Source organism: Crocodylus porosus, unplaced genomic scaffold (assembly GCF_001723895.1).
Source record: "Crocodylus porosus isolate Cpor-Errol unplaced genomic scaffold, CroPor_comp1, whole genome shotgun sequence".
NCBI classification, from domain to species: Eukaryota; Metazoa; Chordata; order Crocodylia; family Crocodylidae; genus Crocodylus; species Crocodylus porosus.
In genome coordinates this window covers 51,163,856-51,179,672 of record NW_017728948.1, presented here as the reverse complement: position 1 = coordinate 51,179,672, position 15,817 = coordinate 51,163,856, and the positions used below count along the sequence as shown (strand labels likewise).

General features: G+C 40.5%; 1 protein-coding gene across 1 annotated transcript in view; it reads left to right on the top strand.

The window, feature by feature from the left end:
- The window catches only part of NFXL1 (nuclear transcription factor, X-box binding like 1), an 85,298-nt gene that overhangs the window by 57,659 nt on the left and 11,822 nt on the right, over positions 1-15,817 (top strand). Inside the window, exons 19-20 of the mRNA XM_019552585.1 lie at positions 1,451-1,555; positions 8,518-8,604. Coding sequence (XP_019408130.1) covers positions 1,451-1,555; positions 8,518-8,604 — 192 coding nt within the window. The remainder of the gene's footprint in view (positions 1-1,450; positions 1,556-8,517; positions 8,605-15,817) is intronic.

Here is a 15,817-nt window from a genome sequence, read left to right as displayed (position 1 = left end):
AAAAAAAAAACAACAACCAAAAACTTTGAAGTTAAAGCTTGAGCAGGCTAGAATGCTGTTTATAGTAGCAGAGCTTCTGACTTGATGATCCAGGATGTCCTTTCCAGCCTTGTGTTCCTGAATAAAATATACTGCATTAAAAAGATAAATGCATTCGTAGCAGTATGGCTGACATTGTGGGGGTGTCAGGTGTATTTGTTGTAGAACATCCCATTGAAAAGTGTGTTTTTTGGATTTGTGGGTTTTTTAATTCTGTCTGCAAAGTGTACGTTCTCCATCTATGGGCAGTGTAAGTCATTCATTATTATTTCCTTTATAAGTCTGTGAACCGGAATTAGCCGACCTACAAAAAAAATCCTTAATTTAATTACTTATACAATAGTATGCATTTTAGTATTTTTGTAGTTTTTTAGTCATATATAATGCAATATAAATACATTTCCAGTTGCTAGTAAATGTGAAAAACATGCATCCTAAATATTAAAGTTGTGGCTTTCATGACATTTTCCAAGGGGTATTAATCACTTGATGGCAGTCTGCAACTGAGTGTTTATTTTAAACCATAAGTACCTCCTGATATAAGTCTTTAAACAGTTCAGGGATTAAAGTTCCTTTATAAATTTCTGAATCAAATATAGCATTTTAGATTATTGATAAATGTTTCTAGTACCTGAGGATGAAAAACAGAGGTATACAAACATTTCATGTACATGTAATGGATATGGGAAATAGTTCTTTACTGCAAACAAAACAGCTCTTCTCAGTTCTTCTTAATTGTTTGATATCTAGCTCAGTATTGTGTGCATCCCTAAATTGCAAGCAGTCAAATTGGTGCCGTAAGAAATAAGTGATGTCTTAAAGTTGCTAAAATAATAAACTTAAATAATTAGTATAAAAACCCTGTCCTGTAAAAGCATGAGGATCTTCTTAAACAGTTGAATTATGGTGTTGAAATTGTTTATAGTAAAGTATTTCCACTTAGGCTAGAAAAGTTGTTCTCTTTCCTGTCTTGGAAAAAATAAAAAATATGATAATCTTTCAAAAACACATAGTAAAGATATATTTTTTTAAATTGGAGACATGATGTATTATGTCTGGCCTCTTTATAGTGCGAAACATTCTTAAAATATGTACAAAATTAGCATAGGAGAAACTTTTCTTCTTTTTTCTTCCTCTCATCATTTAATGAATGATTTTTTGTTGTGCATTTCATACCTTCAATCTTTAGTTATTCCCCTACTTTTTTCCAGTGTGCTGGAAGCATGTTGTGTTCACTAAAAATCTGTTTAAAAAACTAACCAGTATGCTTTTAAGCAATCTTTGAAAATGGAGTCCTTAAAAATAATAGTACTTTACATTCTATTTTTTTGTTTTAAAAGGAATTAAAAATGCAGTCAGTAACAAAAAGCAAACATTTGTAATGCAGAGAATTGGTCTTCTTGTTTTTTAGTTGCCCTGTGGCCATCGATGTAAAGATACTTGCCATCCAGGTGACTGTCCAGGAAATTGCAATCAGAAGGTTAAACTCAGATGTCCTTGCAAGAGAATTAAAAAGGTAAATTCCAGGTTGTACTTCTGGGAGAGTTTTTACTGTATTGTTAAATCCACCCTGGTTTCTGGATGGTTCAAATTGGCATAGCTCCAGTTACTTTATTGGTTCTACAACAGCTTGAATTGGTGGAAGATCTGGCTCCTGAAATCCAAGGATTCATTAAAGAATGTTAAGTCTTGCTTGTCTAGAATCTAAAAGTACTGTAATTCATGCAGTTCTCTTTTTGCAGACTCACGTGGATTTTTGCAACTCCCCTGGGAGAATAGCGGGATAATCTGGGACAGAATTATGTCAGGTTAAGAGGAAGGAGTACATTTTTTTCCTAACAGAAATTAGGAGAGTATCTATTTTGTTAAAAATGGACTAGGCACATCTGTTAAATTTTGAATTGTAACTCCATTTATACAGCCAAGGTCCCAAAGAAGTCCTAAAAGCAAATGTGGTGGTGTTATTCTTGGTATAAATCAGGGGTGGGCAAAATGGCAGATCCGGCCAATGGCCAGGCTCCATTTCCCAGCAGCCTTTGCTGTGGCTGGTTTCCATGGAGAAAAGCATTTGGTACAGTGCCACAGGAGAAATTATTTAGTTAAGCGGGGAAGACGGTGATTAATATGATTAATATGATACTGCAAGGTGGATAAGGAACTGGCTAAAGTGAAAAAGTGGGGTGGGGGTGTTGGTTGTACCCGTGTTGGTCTAAGGACATATGCAGGCAAGGTTCTTTGGGTAGATGTGATATCTTTTATTAAGCCAACTAAATAGTTGGGAAAAGTTCTCTGTAAGCTTTCTGGCACAAACACCCTTTTTCAGGAAAAAGGGTGACTGTTGATGTTACAAGTTCTCCAAGAACTCTCTTGGAGTTCAGCAGCCAGAAAGCTTGCAAAGAACTTTTTTCCAGCTATTTAGTTGGTCTAATAAAAGATATCACATCTACCCAAAGAACCTTGCTTGCCTAAAGTGAAGATGACACTTTGTACTAAAAGGGAATTGTTGGTCTGAATGGGGAGTACTTACTCTTTAAGAATCTCATCAAGGGTATATTTTAGGATTTAATGTTGTTTATTGTTATTAATGATGTAGACACAAAATGGGAGTTTTGCTAATTAAGTTTGGAGGCCTTGCCAGTGCAGGAGAATGACTGAAGTACTATAGAGGAAGAATTAGGTACTCCTTGAAGTTTGAAATAATAGAAGTCAGAGAATATTTAACAGGACAAAGGAGAAGCTCATGGATTTGAAGACTGTTAAAAAGAATTAATCAGTTGGAGGCTGCAGTGGAAAAAAGGCTGCTGGTATGTTTAGATGATGCACTGCAATGCTATGTAGGAAATTCCTAGTCAAATGTGAGTCATCAATATAATGTGCCTACTTAAAAAATAGGCAAATGTGATTCCAGGATGACAAGTGAGATTTTTCCAGCAGAGACAGGGAACCATTAATGTCCTTGTACATGTCACTAGTAAGAATACTTTGTACTGTGGTCACCCACATTCAAGTAAGATGAATTTTCACAGGCATAGGCGCAGAGAGACGCTATTATTATGATTAGCAGAAACAGAAGGAAGAGCCTATCTCACCAGGAGTCTAAGAGATTAGCTTATTTCCCCTAGCAAAACAAACACTAAAGGGATATGGTTTTTATAAGTACATCAGAACGGAAGAGCTATTTAAGCTTCTAGGACAATGCTACTGCAAGAACAAATAGATATAAACTGACCCTGAATAAATGTAGGCTGGTATTAGAAGGAGATTAATATCATGATTAATATCACAGTTCTAGAACAGCTTTCCAATAGAAGTAGTTAAGGGCAAGAAATCTAATTGGTTTCAAGGTCATGTTACATAACCTTTATGAAAGGTATTATATGGTATAATTTCCTGCAAAGCAGGGGTCTGGATATGGTGAACCAGGATATCAATATCCTATGATTTTGCAGAATGGACATAAAGACTGGAGAAAGGATTTTTAAATCCTTTCATTAGCTGTACAAAAGTCAGTAGACTTGTCTCTTTTATTTATTTCATTTCTATACTCCCTTCCCCCAGAAAGGGTCAGGGGAATAAAAGGCAAAGAACAGATAAAATAAATTACTTTAAAAATTCCCCAGAAACTACCCCAAAACTTAACCCCACCTGCTAGAAACCTTCTCAAATAAAGTCTTAAACCACTTTTGAAAGATGTCCAGACAGTCCTCTAAGGGGAGGGAGTTCTAAAGCTGAGAAGTAACTACTGAGAATGACCTCCCATATGTCGTTTGCCAAGCAGATTCGGTGCACAGATGGTACTTGCAGGAGGCGGCTTTTGGCTGCAGATTTTGTCCTATTAATCAACCTTTTTCAAGATCATAAGGCACATAATGCCCGGAGTAGATCAGACAGGTGTGCTTCCTAACAGAGTACACCAAAGAAATTTTTTTTTTTCTGAGCTCCTTCAGAATCCAGTAAATTTCTTACTACCAAAACTGTTTCTTATAGATTGATCAGGAGAATTGATACTGGTAGCAGCAAATTACTGTTGCAGACATTGTTAGGCTCACAGTGACACCAGTAGCAGCTGGATTAATTCAAACAACCAAGTGCATTTCCTGTTGTGCATCTCTGAACTAAAAGCTGTCAGGATGCCATACAATTGTGAATTTTCATGAGAGAAGTAATTAAGCTGTTTCTTAACTGGTAGCAGAGAAAGATAACCATGGGTTCAAAAAAGTTCAAGTAGATGAATTAAAAACAAAATAGCAGCCATAGCAAGTCCAGTGACAATAATGATGATCTTTCTGAGTTCATATATTAGAGTAAAATGATATCATAACTAGTTCATCTGTATAATACAATCTAAAATCTTGAATCATGAGGTAGAGCTTCTAATAGGAAATCTGATACTCATTTTCAGACTTAAGTCATCCATGCATATATTTTCTTTCTACCTCTTTTAAAACACTGTTATAAAACAGCTGCATTTTTGACCTGCATAAGTATTTGAAGATCCCAAATGAAAGATAATTCTTCTAAATCTAAACCAAACTTATTCAAGACTTGCTGTGTAACAAGAGAGAAAGGTTTGGGGTACATTTAGAAAAGTACAGAAATTAGGTTCCTTCAGATTAATGTAATGGCATATCGGAAGTTGAAGAAACTTACCCTGTTGAAGTGGAAGAACAGAAAATTGGTTTTCTTTTTTGGGCTATTTTTTAATGCTGTTGAAGTATAGCCACAATGAAAATGCAAGTCCTTATTCCAGGCTTCCATGCATCTCTTCAGTATACACTTCATTCAAGTGCAATCTCTTTTTATATTCAAGGTCCCCCAAAATTTCCAGAATCAATAGAAACAATTGAAAGTCAAAGAACTTGAAAAGTTGCAGGTTTTTTCTGTAACAACAATATTACCTTCACCTAGTACAAGATTAGTAGCATAAATAATTGAAGCACTTTGCCCTGGATATATGCCTTAGACTGATTTCAACAGTATTTCTTGAATCCTAAAACAAGAAAAATGCAGTTACAAGGAAAACCTTAAAGAATTAAAGACTTGAATCAACCGTCATGCGTTCAACATAAAAAATGACCCAGTAATGTCCATAAGCACAAATTCAGAGTAAATTGTCTTCATTCTCCTTTTAGAAAGAAAGCAGCAGAAGCTCCTATCTAGGTTTCTAAAGGTAGAAACTCAGAGGCAAGAATGAAAGAGTTTTTTCCCCACTTTCTAAGAAAAAAAAAAAAAAAAAAAAGATGAAAACTTTTCAGGTGCAACCAGCCTAAATGTCTGAAGCATAAGAGTTCAGCACAGTATTTAAAATGTGTCTAGAAAAGTGCGTCTCTGGAGGCATAGGTATATTACGGAAACTTAAGATGTTTCTCAACCATAGTCATGATTGCATGATTAGCTAATGTGAAAAAAGAGGTGGTCCATTTTTTTCATATTCAATTTTCATCAGTTGTTACAATAGCTACATTTTTCTCTAGGAATGGAAAGGACTTTTGTAAAAAGGACTTTGCTCCATGGGGTGGGGAAAGGCATCAACCAGGGAGCTCTTCGCTCCCTGCAGTTCAGGCTAGACTGGGATCACCCCAGCCCTCTGTGGGAACTGCGCCCCGCCATACTGGCCCTCCCTGCCAATGTCTGCCCAGCATGGAGGGGAAAACGCCTACTGGGTGCTTTCCAGCCCCTGCAGCTCTAGCCTGGCTGGGATCACCCCAGCCCCACTCCTTCCCCAGCTGTTGCTTCCAAGTGGGGTGGTGGTGGGGCAGGGGGTGGGAACACACTTCCCTCCCCTACCTCCCCCCCCGGCTGGGGCTGTTGTTGGGCTGGGGGGTGCGTTTCCTTTCCCTCACCTCCCACCCCTCTTGGAGGTGACAGCTGAGGAGGGGGTGGGGCTCTGAGCTGCGGGGAGATGAAAAGCCCCTAGGTGGGTGCTTTCGTCTCTGCACCTGGCAGATCTTGGCTGGGAGGGCTGGTATGGGGGTGGGGGGGGCAGAGCATTCCTGCCCCTCAGAGGCAATGGCTGGAGGAGGGGTGGAGTTTGGGTGATCCCAGACAGGCTCAAGCCGCTGTGGGGAGGGATAAAAAGCCCGGTGGGTGCTTTCCCCTCCATGCGAGGCAGATGCCAGCTGGTGGGAATCTAAAGTATAACCTGTTTAAAAGATAACCTGAATCAGTTAAGTCTGATACTACATCCAACTAGGTTTATCTTTAAATTGGTTTTGGCCATTTTGAAAGTAGTTTATGTGCACTGAACTTCTGCTGTGTTACAGGTTTAAATCAGTTTCCAGTCACTTAGACCAGTTTATGTATAACTTCTGTCCCTAGCATTTCAGAGTTAAGCCAGATTCCCACTTGGACTCCAGTTAACAACAGAGAACCAGAATCATATACAGGTTTCCTTTGCTTTATGCGGATTCTGTATGCACGAATTCACTCTTATGTGATGACCCTTTTTATACCAAAAAATTGTTATATGTGCAGTAAATTCACTCTTATGTGACCCATGTTGTGGAAGCCCACGTCTCAGGGCAGCTGGTGCCTGTGCTTCTGGAGCTGCAGCTACCCCGGGAGTGGCATGATGCCACATGTGTCCTGCCACCAGGTGGGCGGGGGGGTGCAGCACAGCACAACTCAGCAGTGCCACTCTCAGGACAGCTGCGGCTGGGTGCAAAGCACAGCGGCAGCTACCTGTCTGCTGTTGGTGAGTACCAAAATTGTCTTGTAAAAGTGGTAGAAATGGGTCTGGGGGTCAGTACAGTCGAGGTCTTGGAACGTATCCCTATTGTTACATTGTAAAATGGGTTCCCTATACACGAATTCAAGTTATGCGCTGTTTTCCAGGAATGCATGTACGGCATAAAGCAAGGGAAACCTGTATACACATGTGCACATATGTTAGAAAGCTGAGAACCTTTCCGTTGGGTTAAGTATCATGATTGGTCTCAATTTTGACTACTTGTGTGTGACTAACTCCCTTGTCTAGACCTGCAACAGCACCCTCAAATGTGCCAAACAGATTAACAACAGATAGCCCGCGGACTGGAAGCAGTGTAGTTGCATCTATATGGTGCCAGACAACTAATTGGCTCTGCTGGGTCTGTGTCAGTTAGCTGGCCTTCAGCACTGCGTAGGTGTAGCTGTGGTGCTTCAAGTAACATACTGGGGGTATGTTTGAGGACACTGCTACCAGCATAGCATAGGGTCACACTCTTAACTTGGCTCGTTTGTTTGTTTTTCTTTGTGTTGGCTAAATTATTTGTTCAGATGCCTACACTACATCTTCATACAGATGCATATTATTTGTTTGTGACATCAGAATGGTGCAAAACTGCTTACATAATCACAGTCGAATTTGTAGTTTTATCAGTTTCAAATAGACCTGTCCCTTCATCTGAGCACTGTGCGCACTTTTAGCCCATTCAGTTTGGCTTGGAAACTCTGTGAAAACTAGTTTTGAAAAAGTAAATACATTTGTAAATGTTCCCCTGCAGCCCCTGCTACACATTACATATATTACACAATTAACTGGTTAATCGCACTGTAAATTTAGACCAGCCACACATGCAAACTAATTATCACATGATAAAAATGACTATTCAGCTATAAAAACAGCCACCCAGCTGTGAAGTTAGTGTTCACAAATGTCTAACAACTCTATAGTTGGTTTTTATCCAGCTTCTTTTTGAACTTGTATCAGTGCCCTAGATGTAACAGAAGATGTTAAAAAAACAAAAAATAAAAAATAAAAGGAAAGTTAGTAGACTGAGCCCTGCTATCCCTTTTTGTTTTCCTAAAGATTTGCAAGCTTTACATTGTGGATAATTGTGTGCCTTTATATTTTTGGGAAATAAGTGGATACAGAATGCTTGTGGATTTTTTTTTTTGTTGGCTATAGACAGTTGCAGTCACTGCACAGAAGGGAATGGAGGGGCTAAATGTTAATACAGCCTCAAATAGCTTTACATTGTCTTTCAAGGAAAGTCCTTGCTTAGTCAGTGGAAGGACTGTACAAGTAGCAAATCTTCTCACAGATGCATTCCTTGGAAGCCTCTTTATTGGACCCAGCAGTTGTCCCGCAGCTTCAGTGAATGTGTTGTCTAGTCCAACGGGAGTTCCATTTTGAAGTCATTGGTGCTCTGTATGAGTGCTGGGCATCTGACCTGCATGAGTCTAACTGTAGGGCAATTAGAGTTTTTACTTTTAAGAAAACAGATAAGCAAGATGTAGTGTAGGGGAGGAAGGGAAGAGTAAAGTTAACATTTGGTTGTACTCAAGCTGTCATCTTTACTATTATCAGGAAGAGTGAGAGATGAAAATGCATCTGAATTATAAGCGCAATATTATAGTTTTGAAAGCGTCTCATAATTAGTTTTATGGTTGTGTTTCAACAGATAGCTGTCTCTCAATGTCTTATGATGAAAATAACTACAATTTAAACTTTCATATGAGGAAATGATTTAAATCTGTAGTTTTTCCCTATTATAGGAATTGCAATGCAGCAAGGTACAAGAAGGCCAGGTTTCGCTAGAATGTGACGCATTATGCAAGGAAATGAAACGGAAAGCATCTGAGGTAATGTGTCTCTTGTGGTTATAATATATTCTCACTGCTTCAAGAAAAAAAATGAGCACAAAATTATTTTTCAAGACAGTACCAGCAAGAAATAGAACATAATTAAATCAAATGTGCATGTTTAACAGCTGCTTTTTCAGATTATTGCTTTCTGATTAATGTGGAATAATAGGTTTGCATATAGCCTGTAGACAGACTGCCTATACTTTGATTAGTTAGTTGGCTATGCTAAAATAATACACTACCTTTATCTTGTACATCTCAGGAAGTTGGTAAAACTGGTTCTTTCCTCTTAAATAGTGGAGCACCATTTGGCTTCCAATGGCAAAATCTGTGGGAGGAATGAAAAATGCTTCAGAGTCTGTATATAGTTGATTTTATAGCAAACTTAGTTCAAACCCATCCCCCAAAGAAAGCATGCATTTTTTTGCAGAATGAGAAATAGTATCCTTGAAATTTGGAAAATAAATTAGGTCCCAGCCCTGCAGATTGTTGGATTTCACTGCACGGACTCTGACTTCTTTCTGTCAGGAGAATTGGTTCAAGTTGTGATACCCTGGATTTCAAAACAGGATAAGGCTCTATCACCCTCTTTGAAGGAACTGCCTTAATGTTAACCATAGTTTCTATGTATGGATAGAATTGTCCCTGCTTACTTGAAGCACTGCAAGGTTAGCTTTGTATTTATTGCAATTATTTAGAATAGCTGTGCTTGGGATATAGAACCAGCTTAATAGCTGGTTGAAAATGCATTCAGCTAAATTGGGAGCTCATTCACACTGAGGTTAATCTGCACTAAATCTGAGGTCAGTGCACTTACTGTGCATGTATACCCATTAAATGATAGATGAGTATCGCTAATTGGCTGTGTAATTAAGGATTCTGAACAAGACCTTTACTAACTATAGGTGATTCTCATTTAGAATATTGCCAGTGTGACTTCAGTTTCTTAGGAGAGTGACATTCTCTGGCCGCGTGTGTAATTGTAATGTCAGTATTCTCATGCCACTAGTACTTCTCAATGTGGGGAAAGGAAAAGGGTCTGAAATGCTCAGTTATCCTACTTTGTGTACATTAGGAATGTATTTTACTTTGTACATGTACAAAGATTGCATTGATCTTAACAAAGCTGATATGCCTTCAATGTTGTATTTATTCATATTTTTCTTTTTCTTTATATACTTTTAACGTTATTAATGAATAGACTTTGGTATGTGAGTACTTGGGAGAGTTAGGGAGCTTTTAACTATGAAAGTTTTAAATTGTCATAGAACCAAATAATATGAAATACCAAATTATTGGCCAATAACTTATACATGCATGCTGCAAAGGTTACAGTACAACATTCCTTATCAGTGGGTGCATCTACACATGTGCTTTACTGCAGAGTAGACTAATTAGCTCTGCAGTAAAGCATCCCCATCTACATGTGCGCCGGTATTAGGGTGCAGTAAATTAATTAACTCTGCCGTAAGATAGTGATGCCAGGGACAGTACTGTCTTATGGAAGAGTAGGTAACTGTGCTGAAATGCATGTATAGATGGTGACAGGTTCTGGTTGGGGCATGAGGGTGCTTAATTGCAGGGGCTGCCTGCTGCCTAGCCACATGGCTCTGCATGTTCTGTACTCTCATGCCCCAGCCAAGCCCTTCCACCACCCAGAACTTTGGGCTGACTCCCCAGTATCCCCTGCCAGCCTGGGGCTGCTCTGCCTTGATTCAGATTATTGCTGTCCTGAGTACACATGCAGATGCTGTACCCAGGAGCAGTTTTCTCCGGTGCTAACTGCTCCAAAGTTTATTGCAAGATGCTAATTGCATATGTATATGCACCCAGTATGACTTTCCTTTTTTTTTTTTTATACCCAAATCATCCTGAAATGAGGGTACATTTATTTCCATTACTCACCTGTTCCAAGTCCAACAATGGCATGATGTAGGCTGCATGTACAGGGCCTACAAACGATCACTTTATTGACTACTTCATTCAGAAATTCTTGGTATAATCTGGCAGATGTTTTGCAGGGCACATAGCACACCACAGAAACAAAAATTGCATACCATACCAGTACGCCAAATAGTATTGTAGACAGCACTGCCTTGCACTTGGTCTGCCAAATGCATAGTCTACCACATGCCTAAAACTGGTACATATATACTTAAACCTTTTTTTGCCGGGTTGTCTGAGATTGACGTTCAATTTCTTTGCGGCTGATAATTGTATGTTCTTTCTGGTAGAGAAGTAGTGGGCACATAAGCATCATTGAAGGCTTCTCAAACTTTGTTGGGGCCCATTCTCTGAGAAGCAAGATTTGCTCAGTAATATCTTGGTTCAATAAAAGTTATTACTGAGCAAATCTTGCTGCTTAGAGATTTAGAAGTATGGGATAACGAAGTTCCAGCAGCACTGGCAACTGACTGTGGTCAGGTAGGGCATTTCTCACTTGTGTACCCACTTTTTTGTGCCCAGAAGGGCATTTTTTGCCCAGAAGCTCACCTGAGATCTTTCCCAAATTATATAGTTGGTCAAACAAAAGGTATTAGTAAATGCATCTTGCTGATTTGTAATTTCCCTGGACCATCATGGATTCAACAGCAGCACTCCTGCAGTCTTTAAGGGTCAGATTAGTCATGCCAACTAGAATGTATAGGGCATTTCTCACTTGTGCACCTTGCCACTGATACAGAGAGCTTACACAGAGGCCTAGGAAGCACAAAGAAGGCCCATTTATTCATATGAGAATTGTGGAACTACTGTTGGTTATCTAACATCTTCATAATGCTGCAGTTTGCATCTCAATGGGCTAGTTATCCCACACCAGATGTACATGGGGAATCTGCAGCATGTGTTGTCTCCATTCTACTATGAGTATAACCCACTCAAAATCCTCCGTCCTCTGCATGGTTCAGAAAGAGCTGCTGAAATATCATCCAGAGTCTTGCAGAAGATTTACCCTACTTAATAAGCATTTAAACCGTAAGTAGGAGGTCTGTAGCTCAGTTCCCAAGTGAAAGAACAAAAATGAGGAGCATATAGAGCTCGAAATGCCTTGTGTAAAGTGATTCATTGCTAAAACCACTTCTGCACAAGGGCCGACAGGTTCTCCCAGAGAACATTGGAAACATTCTTAGAGAAGTGCCAGGTGGTGTGATTACTGAAAACCATTGTTTACGCTCCCAGAAGTCATAGTGGCAAAAGTATGGCTGTGGGTACCAGGTGTTGGGGCTTGCATACCTCTTTTTTAGGAATACACAAAAGCAGGCTTAGCTAATATGTGTCTGTATGTATGCCAGCCAAGATGCAGATACATACTGTTGTGTACTGTTGTGTTGGCAACTCCAGTGGTCATTGAGTGGCAACAAGTGATCTGGCCACTCAAGTTCTTGGTCTGGTTTAATTCAGTGACCTAAATTTAAAAACAAAAATACTAGACCTTAACACATTACAAGGAAATTATAAAGAAAATGTTAGGGAACGTATACCCCATTTACATATATTGTAATTTTCAGAGAAGAATTGCTAGTGCATTGAACACGAAATCAGGAGCCAAGGACTCCTGGAATTTACTGCGAGTAGTATCACAGATAGGTTCTTTCATGCCCAAGGCCACAAAACTACAAGTACCTGTCTCTCATAAGAGTATGAATTAGTCTATTTTTTGAAGTTTTAGAGTGCTATATAAACTCTCCTTCCTAAGTGATATTCCACAGTTTGTGATGGCTCAATAATGGCAAGGTAGACTAAACTCCTATTGTGTGCAATCCATGTAATTATAGTTCAGTACAGCATATCAAGATTGAACAGCATGCCCATTAAAAACTTGAGCCATTTATAAGGGATCATAGAGGTGACCATCAGTCTCCAAAAATCACTGATGTGTTAACTGTACTAGCCAACATAATAGTGTCTAATGAATGTGCACTTTTGAGGTAATTTGAGATTTGAATGCATGTTTTTTTCCTGAAACTGCTCTTCTTTTTTTTTCTTCTTCTGCCTTATCTCAGTGGAGAAGACAGAAGTGCAACCAGACTACATTTTTTTATAATCTTTTCTCACTGGTTCAAATTGAGCCTCAATAGGCTAACAGTTTTGAGACCCTCTCTATTTCTGTATACAAGTCTCTGTTTTTGCTCCTTTTCTTCATGGAATGTATACTTTTAAACTCAGCTATTTCAAGATCTGCCGCCTTACCATTAGGTGGCAGTAAAGGATCAAGAGACTTGGTAGTAGTAAGCTTTTTCATGCCACACTTCCAGTACATGTGGCTGACAAGTCTGTTTGCTTGTTTTCAGTGTGCCTTTCCTTTAAAAAAAAAATCACACTTTGTTCCTTTTTTTTTGTAGACAGTTTGTATAGTACTGTTATGGTTGAGATGTGTGATGACTTGGGGATGACTTGGTATGTGAGAAGCAAGATTTGTTTGGTAATGCCTTTTATTGGATCAACTGGATAGTTGAAAGAAAAAGTTAAATAAGGTTTGGGACACAAAATGCCTTTTCTGGTCCAGGAAATCTGTAGCTACAACCTCAGTTTGATCCAGAAGAACCCAGATACTTTGTAGGGTTAAGTTTATCCTATGAAAATGAGGGCATGCAAAGTAACTGGGTTATATGTGGCTGTAGCAAACAACTATGAAGAACCACTGAGATGTTCCAGTTGTTCATTGCAGTTTTTATTTCAAAGGGCACCACATCTCCAGGAAGGGCATGGGACCATTGATGAGCTCGAGCCAGTTGGAGAAGTGGCACTCTTTGAAGTAAAAGCCATAGCAATCAGCTGGGCTGCTAGTCTTTACTTGACAACTGTCCATGACTTAAGCAGGTTGCAAACCACTGGATACAAATGATCTGGTTGTACCAGCTCCTGTATTGTTGTTTCATCCCATTATGTAAATGAAGGTGATCACTTTAAAAGGGAGATTGGCAGCACACTGAAACAGAAGTTATCAGAAATGGTTATAGACCAAGGGAAGAACAGTTTAAAGTTGAGTAATCTAATAAGGACATTTAAAGGGGAGAGTGTCACTGTGACATCTGGAGTACAGAAGGGGTAGCAGAGGTATCAGACAAGATATAATAAGCCATGAAACTACTGTCTTATGTTAAATCTGTGGGTTTTGATATCCAGTAAAGTTGTCTTTCTTCTGAAGACGTTGTGTAGGTTTCTGAAGACGTTGTGTAGGTTTCCATTGGTGACAAGCTGTGAAGTCAGAGATGGAATGGTTGTTCTGTAATAAGTGTTTTCTCATTGGTGATAATTTGTTTCTGTCCTTTATGATTTTCCTCTGAGTTCATTCTGGAGTGCAGTGGTAATTTATTTTCAGTCTGTATAGTTTCAGCAATGGCATTTGGTACACTGGATGATGTATATTGCATTTTGTCATGGGCATGTGTAAGATCTATGATTTTTTTTAATGGTTTTCATAGTACCATAGAAAATTAGTGTTGGGAGGGACCTCAGGAAATCCTTTATTCCAGCCCCCTGCTCAAAGCAGGACCATCCCCAACTAGATCATTCCAGGCAGGGCTTTGTCAAGCCAGGTCTTAAAAACATTCAAGGATGGAGACTCCACCACCTCTGTCAGTGACCCATTCCAGTGCTTCACCACTGTCCTAGTGAGAGAGTTTTTCCTAATATCCAACCTAAACTTCCCTTGCTGCAACTTGAGACCATTGCTCCTTGTTCTGTCATCTGCCACCACAGAGAACAGTCTAAATCAGGGGTAGGCAATTATTTCGGCTGGAGGGCCGCTTAATAAGTTCTGGTGAGCTGTCAAGGGCTCCAAGGTGCCTCTCCCCCTGGTTGCCATCTTGGCACCAGATATCCCACCCCTAGCCTATGGCCTTTGCCACTGGAAGACCCTCCCCTTGCCCCAGAAGTACTCCTTTTGGGAAGGGGGCATTGCCATCTTGAAACTGGAAAAATCATATACTAAAAATATCAAACATCTAGTATAACTTATTTTAATTTTATTTAAAAAATATGTCTGTCCTGATTTTTGTGTGTGTAGTGTATCTGAGGCAATTGCATAATAGTTTAAAATGCAATCTTACTCTTGTATATTGAGTGTGTGGGGTAAGGGGGTGTGGTGGGGTAAGGGTGTGTGTGTGTGTGGGGTGTGGGAGGGGTGTTGGTATGTGTATGGGTGTGGTGGGGGGTAGCGGGTAGAAAAATGTGGGGGGGGGCCGTGGGAGAGTTTGGGTGCGTTTGGGGAAGGGGTGCTTGAGGGGCGGGGGGTGTGCAGGAGATAGTTCTTGGAGTCCCTGGAGCTTCATGTGGTGGGAGCAAGTGGGGCCAGCCCCATAGTGCACAGCTCCCGTGATCCCACCCAAGTCCTCGGCTGCAGGTGGCAGCAACCTCCAGGGCCAGCCCCACCCAGCCCTGTAACATGCAGCTCCTGTCCAAGTCCCTGGCTGCACATGGTAGCAGTGTGCAGGGCCAGCCCCATAGCGCTCCCAGCTGAGGCTCTGGCTGCATGCGGTGCCAGGGTGAGGGGCTAGCCTGACCCAGTCCCATAGCTGCAGCTCGTGAGTTTATGCAGTGTGTGATGTCGGGATAGCCCAGCCCCGTAACACATGGCTCCCTGTAGTCTCACCCCCTTCCCCTCCAAAAGGAGTCCTTGGCCCAGTCAGGCAGTCAAGTAAACTTTCACGCTTGCAGGCTGGAAGCAACCTCGGGGAGGCCAACCAAAAGCCTCTTCCAAGCAGAGGCTTCTTGTCTCCAGCACCATCTAGCTTGGGGCTGGGGGTAGGTAAGGCCAGGCTGGGGTGGGGGCATGGTTGCTTAGCAACCAGAGCTGCACCTTCTACATGGAGGCGCTGGCTTGCAGAGGGGCAGTGAGGGCCAGGGCTAACAGGATTTATGGAGGGGCTCTGCAGACCAGATGGAATTCCTTGGCAGGCGCGATGCTGCCCACAGGCTGTATTGTGCTCACCCCTGGTCTTGCTTTATCCTCTTTGGAAGCACCCTTTGGGTAGTTGATGGCTGCTATCAAATCCCCACCCTCCTCAGTTTTTTCCTCTGCAGACTAAAGAGCAATCCTCTTAGCCTCTTCTCATAAGGAATAATGCCCCAGCTCCCTAACCATTTTCATTGCTCTCTGCTGGGCTCTCTCCAACTTGTCTACATCCTTTTTATAGTGGGGTCCCAAAACTGGACACAGTACTCCAGATGTGGCTTCACCAGTGCTAAATAAAGGGGAATAATCATTTTC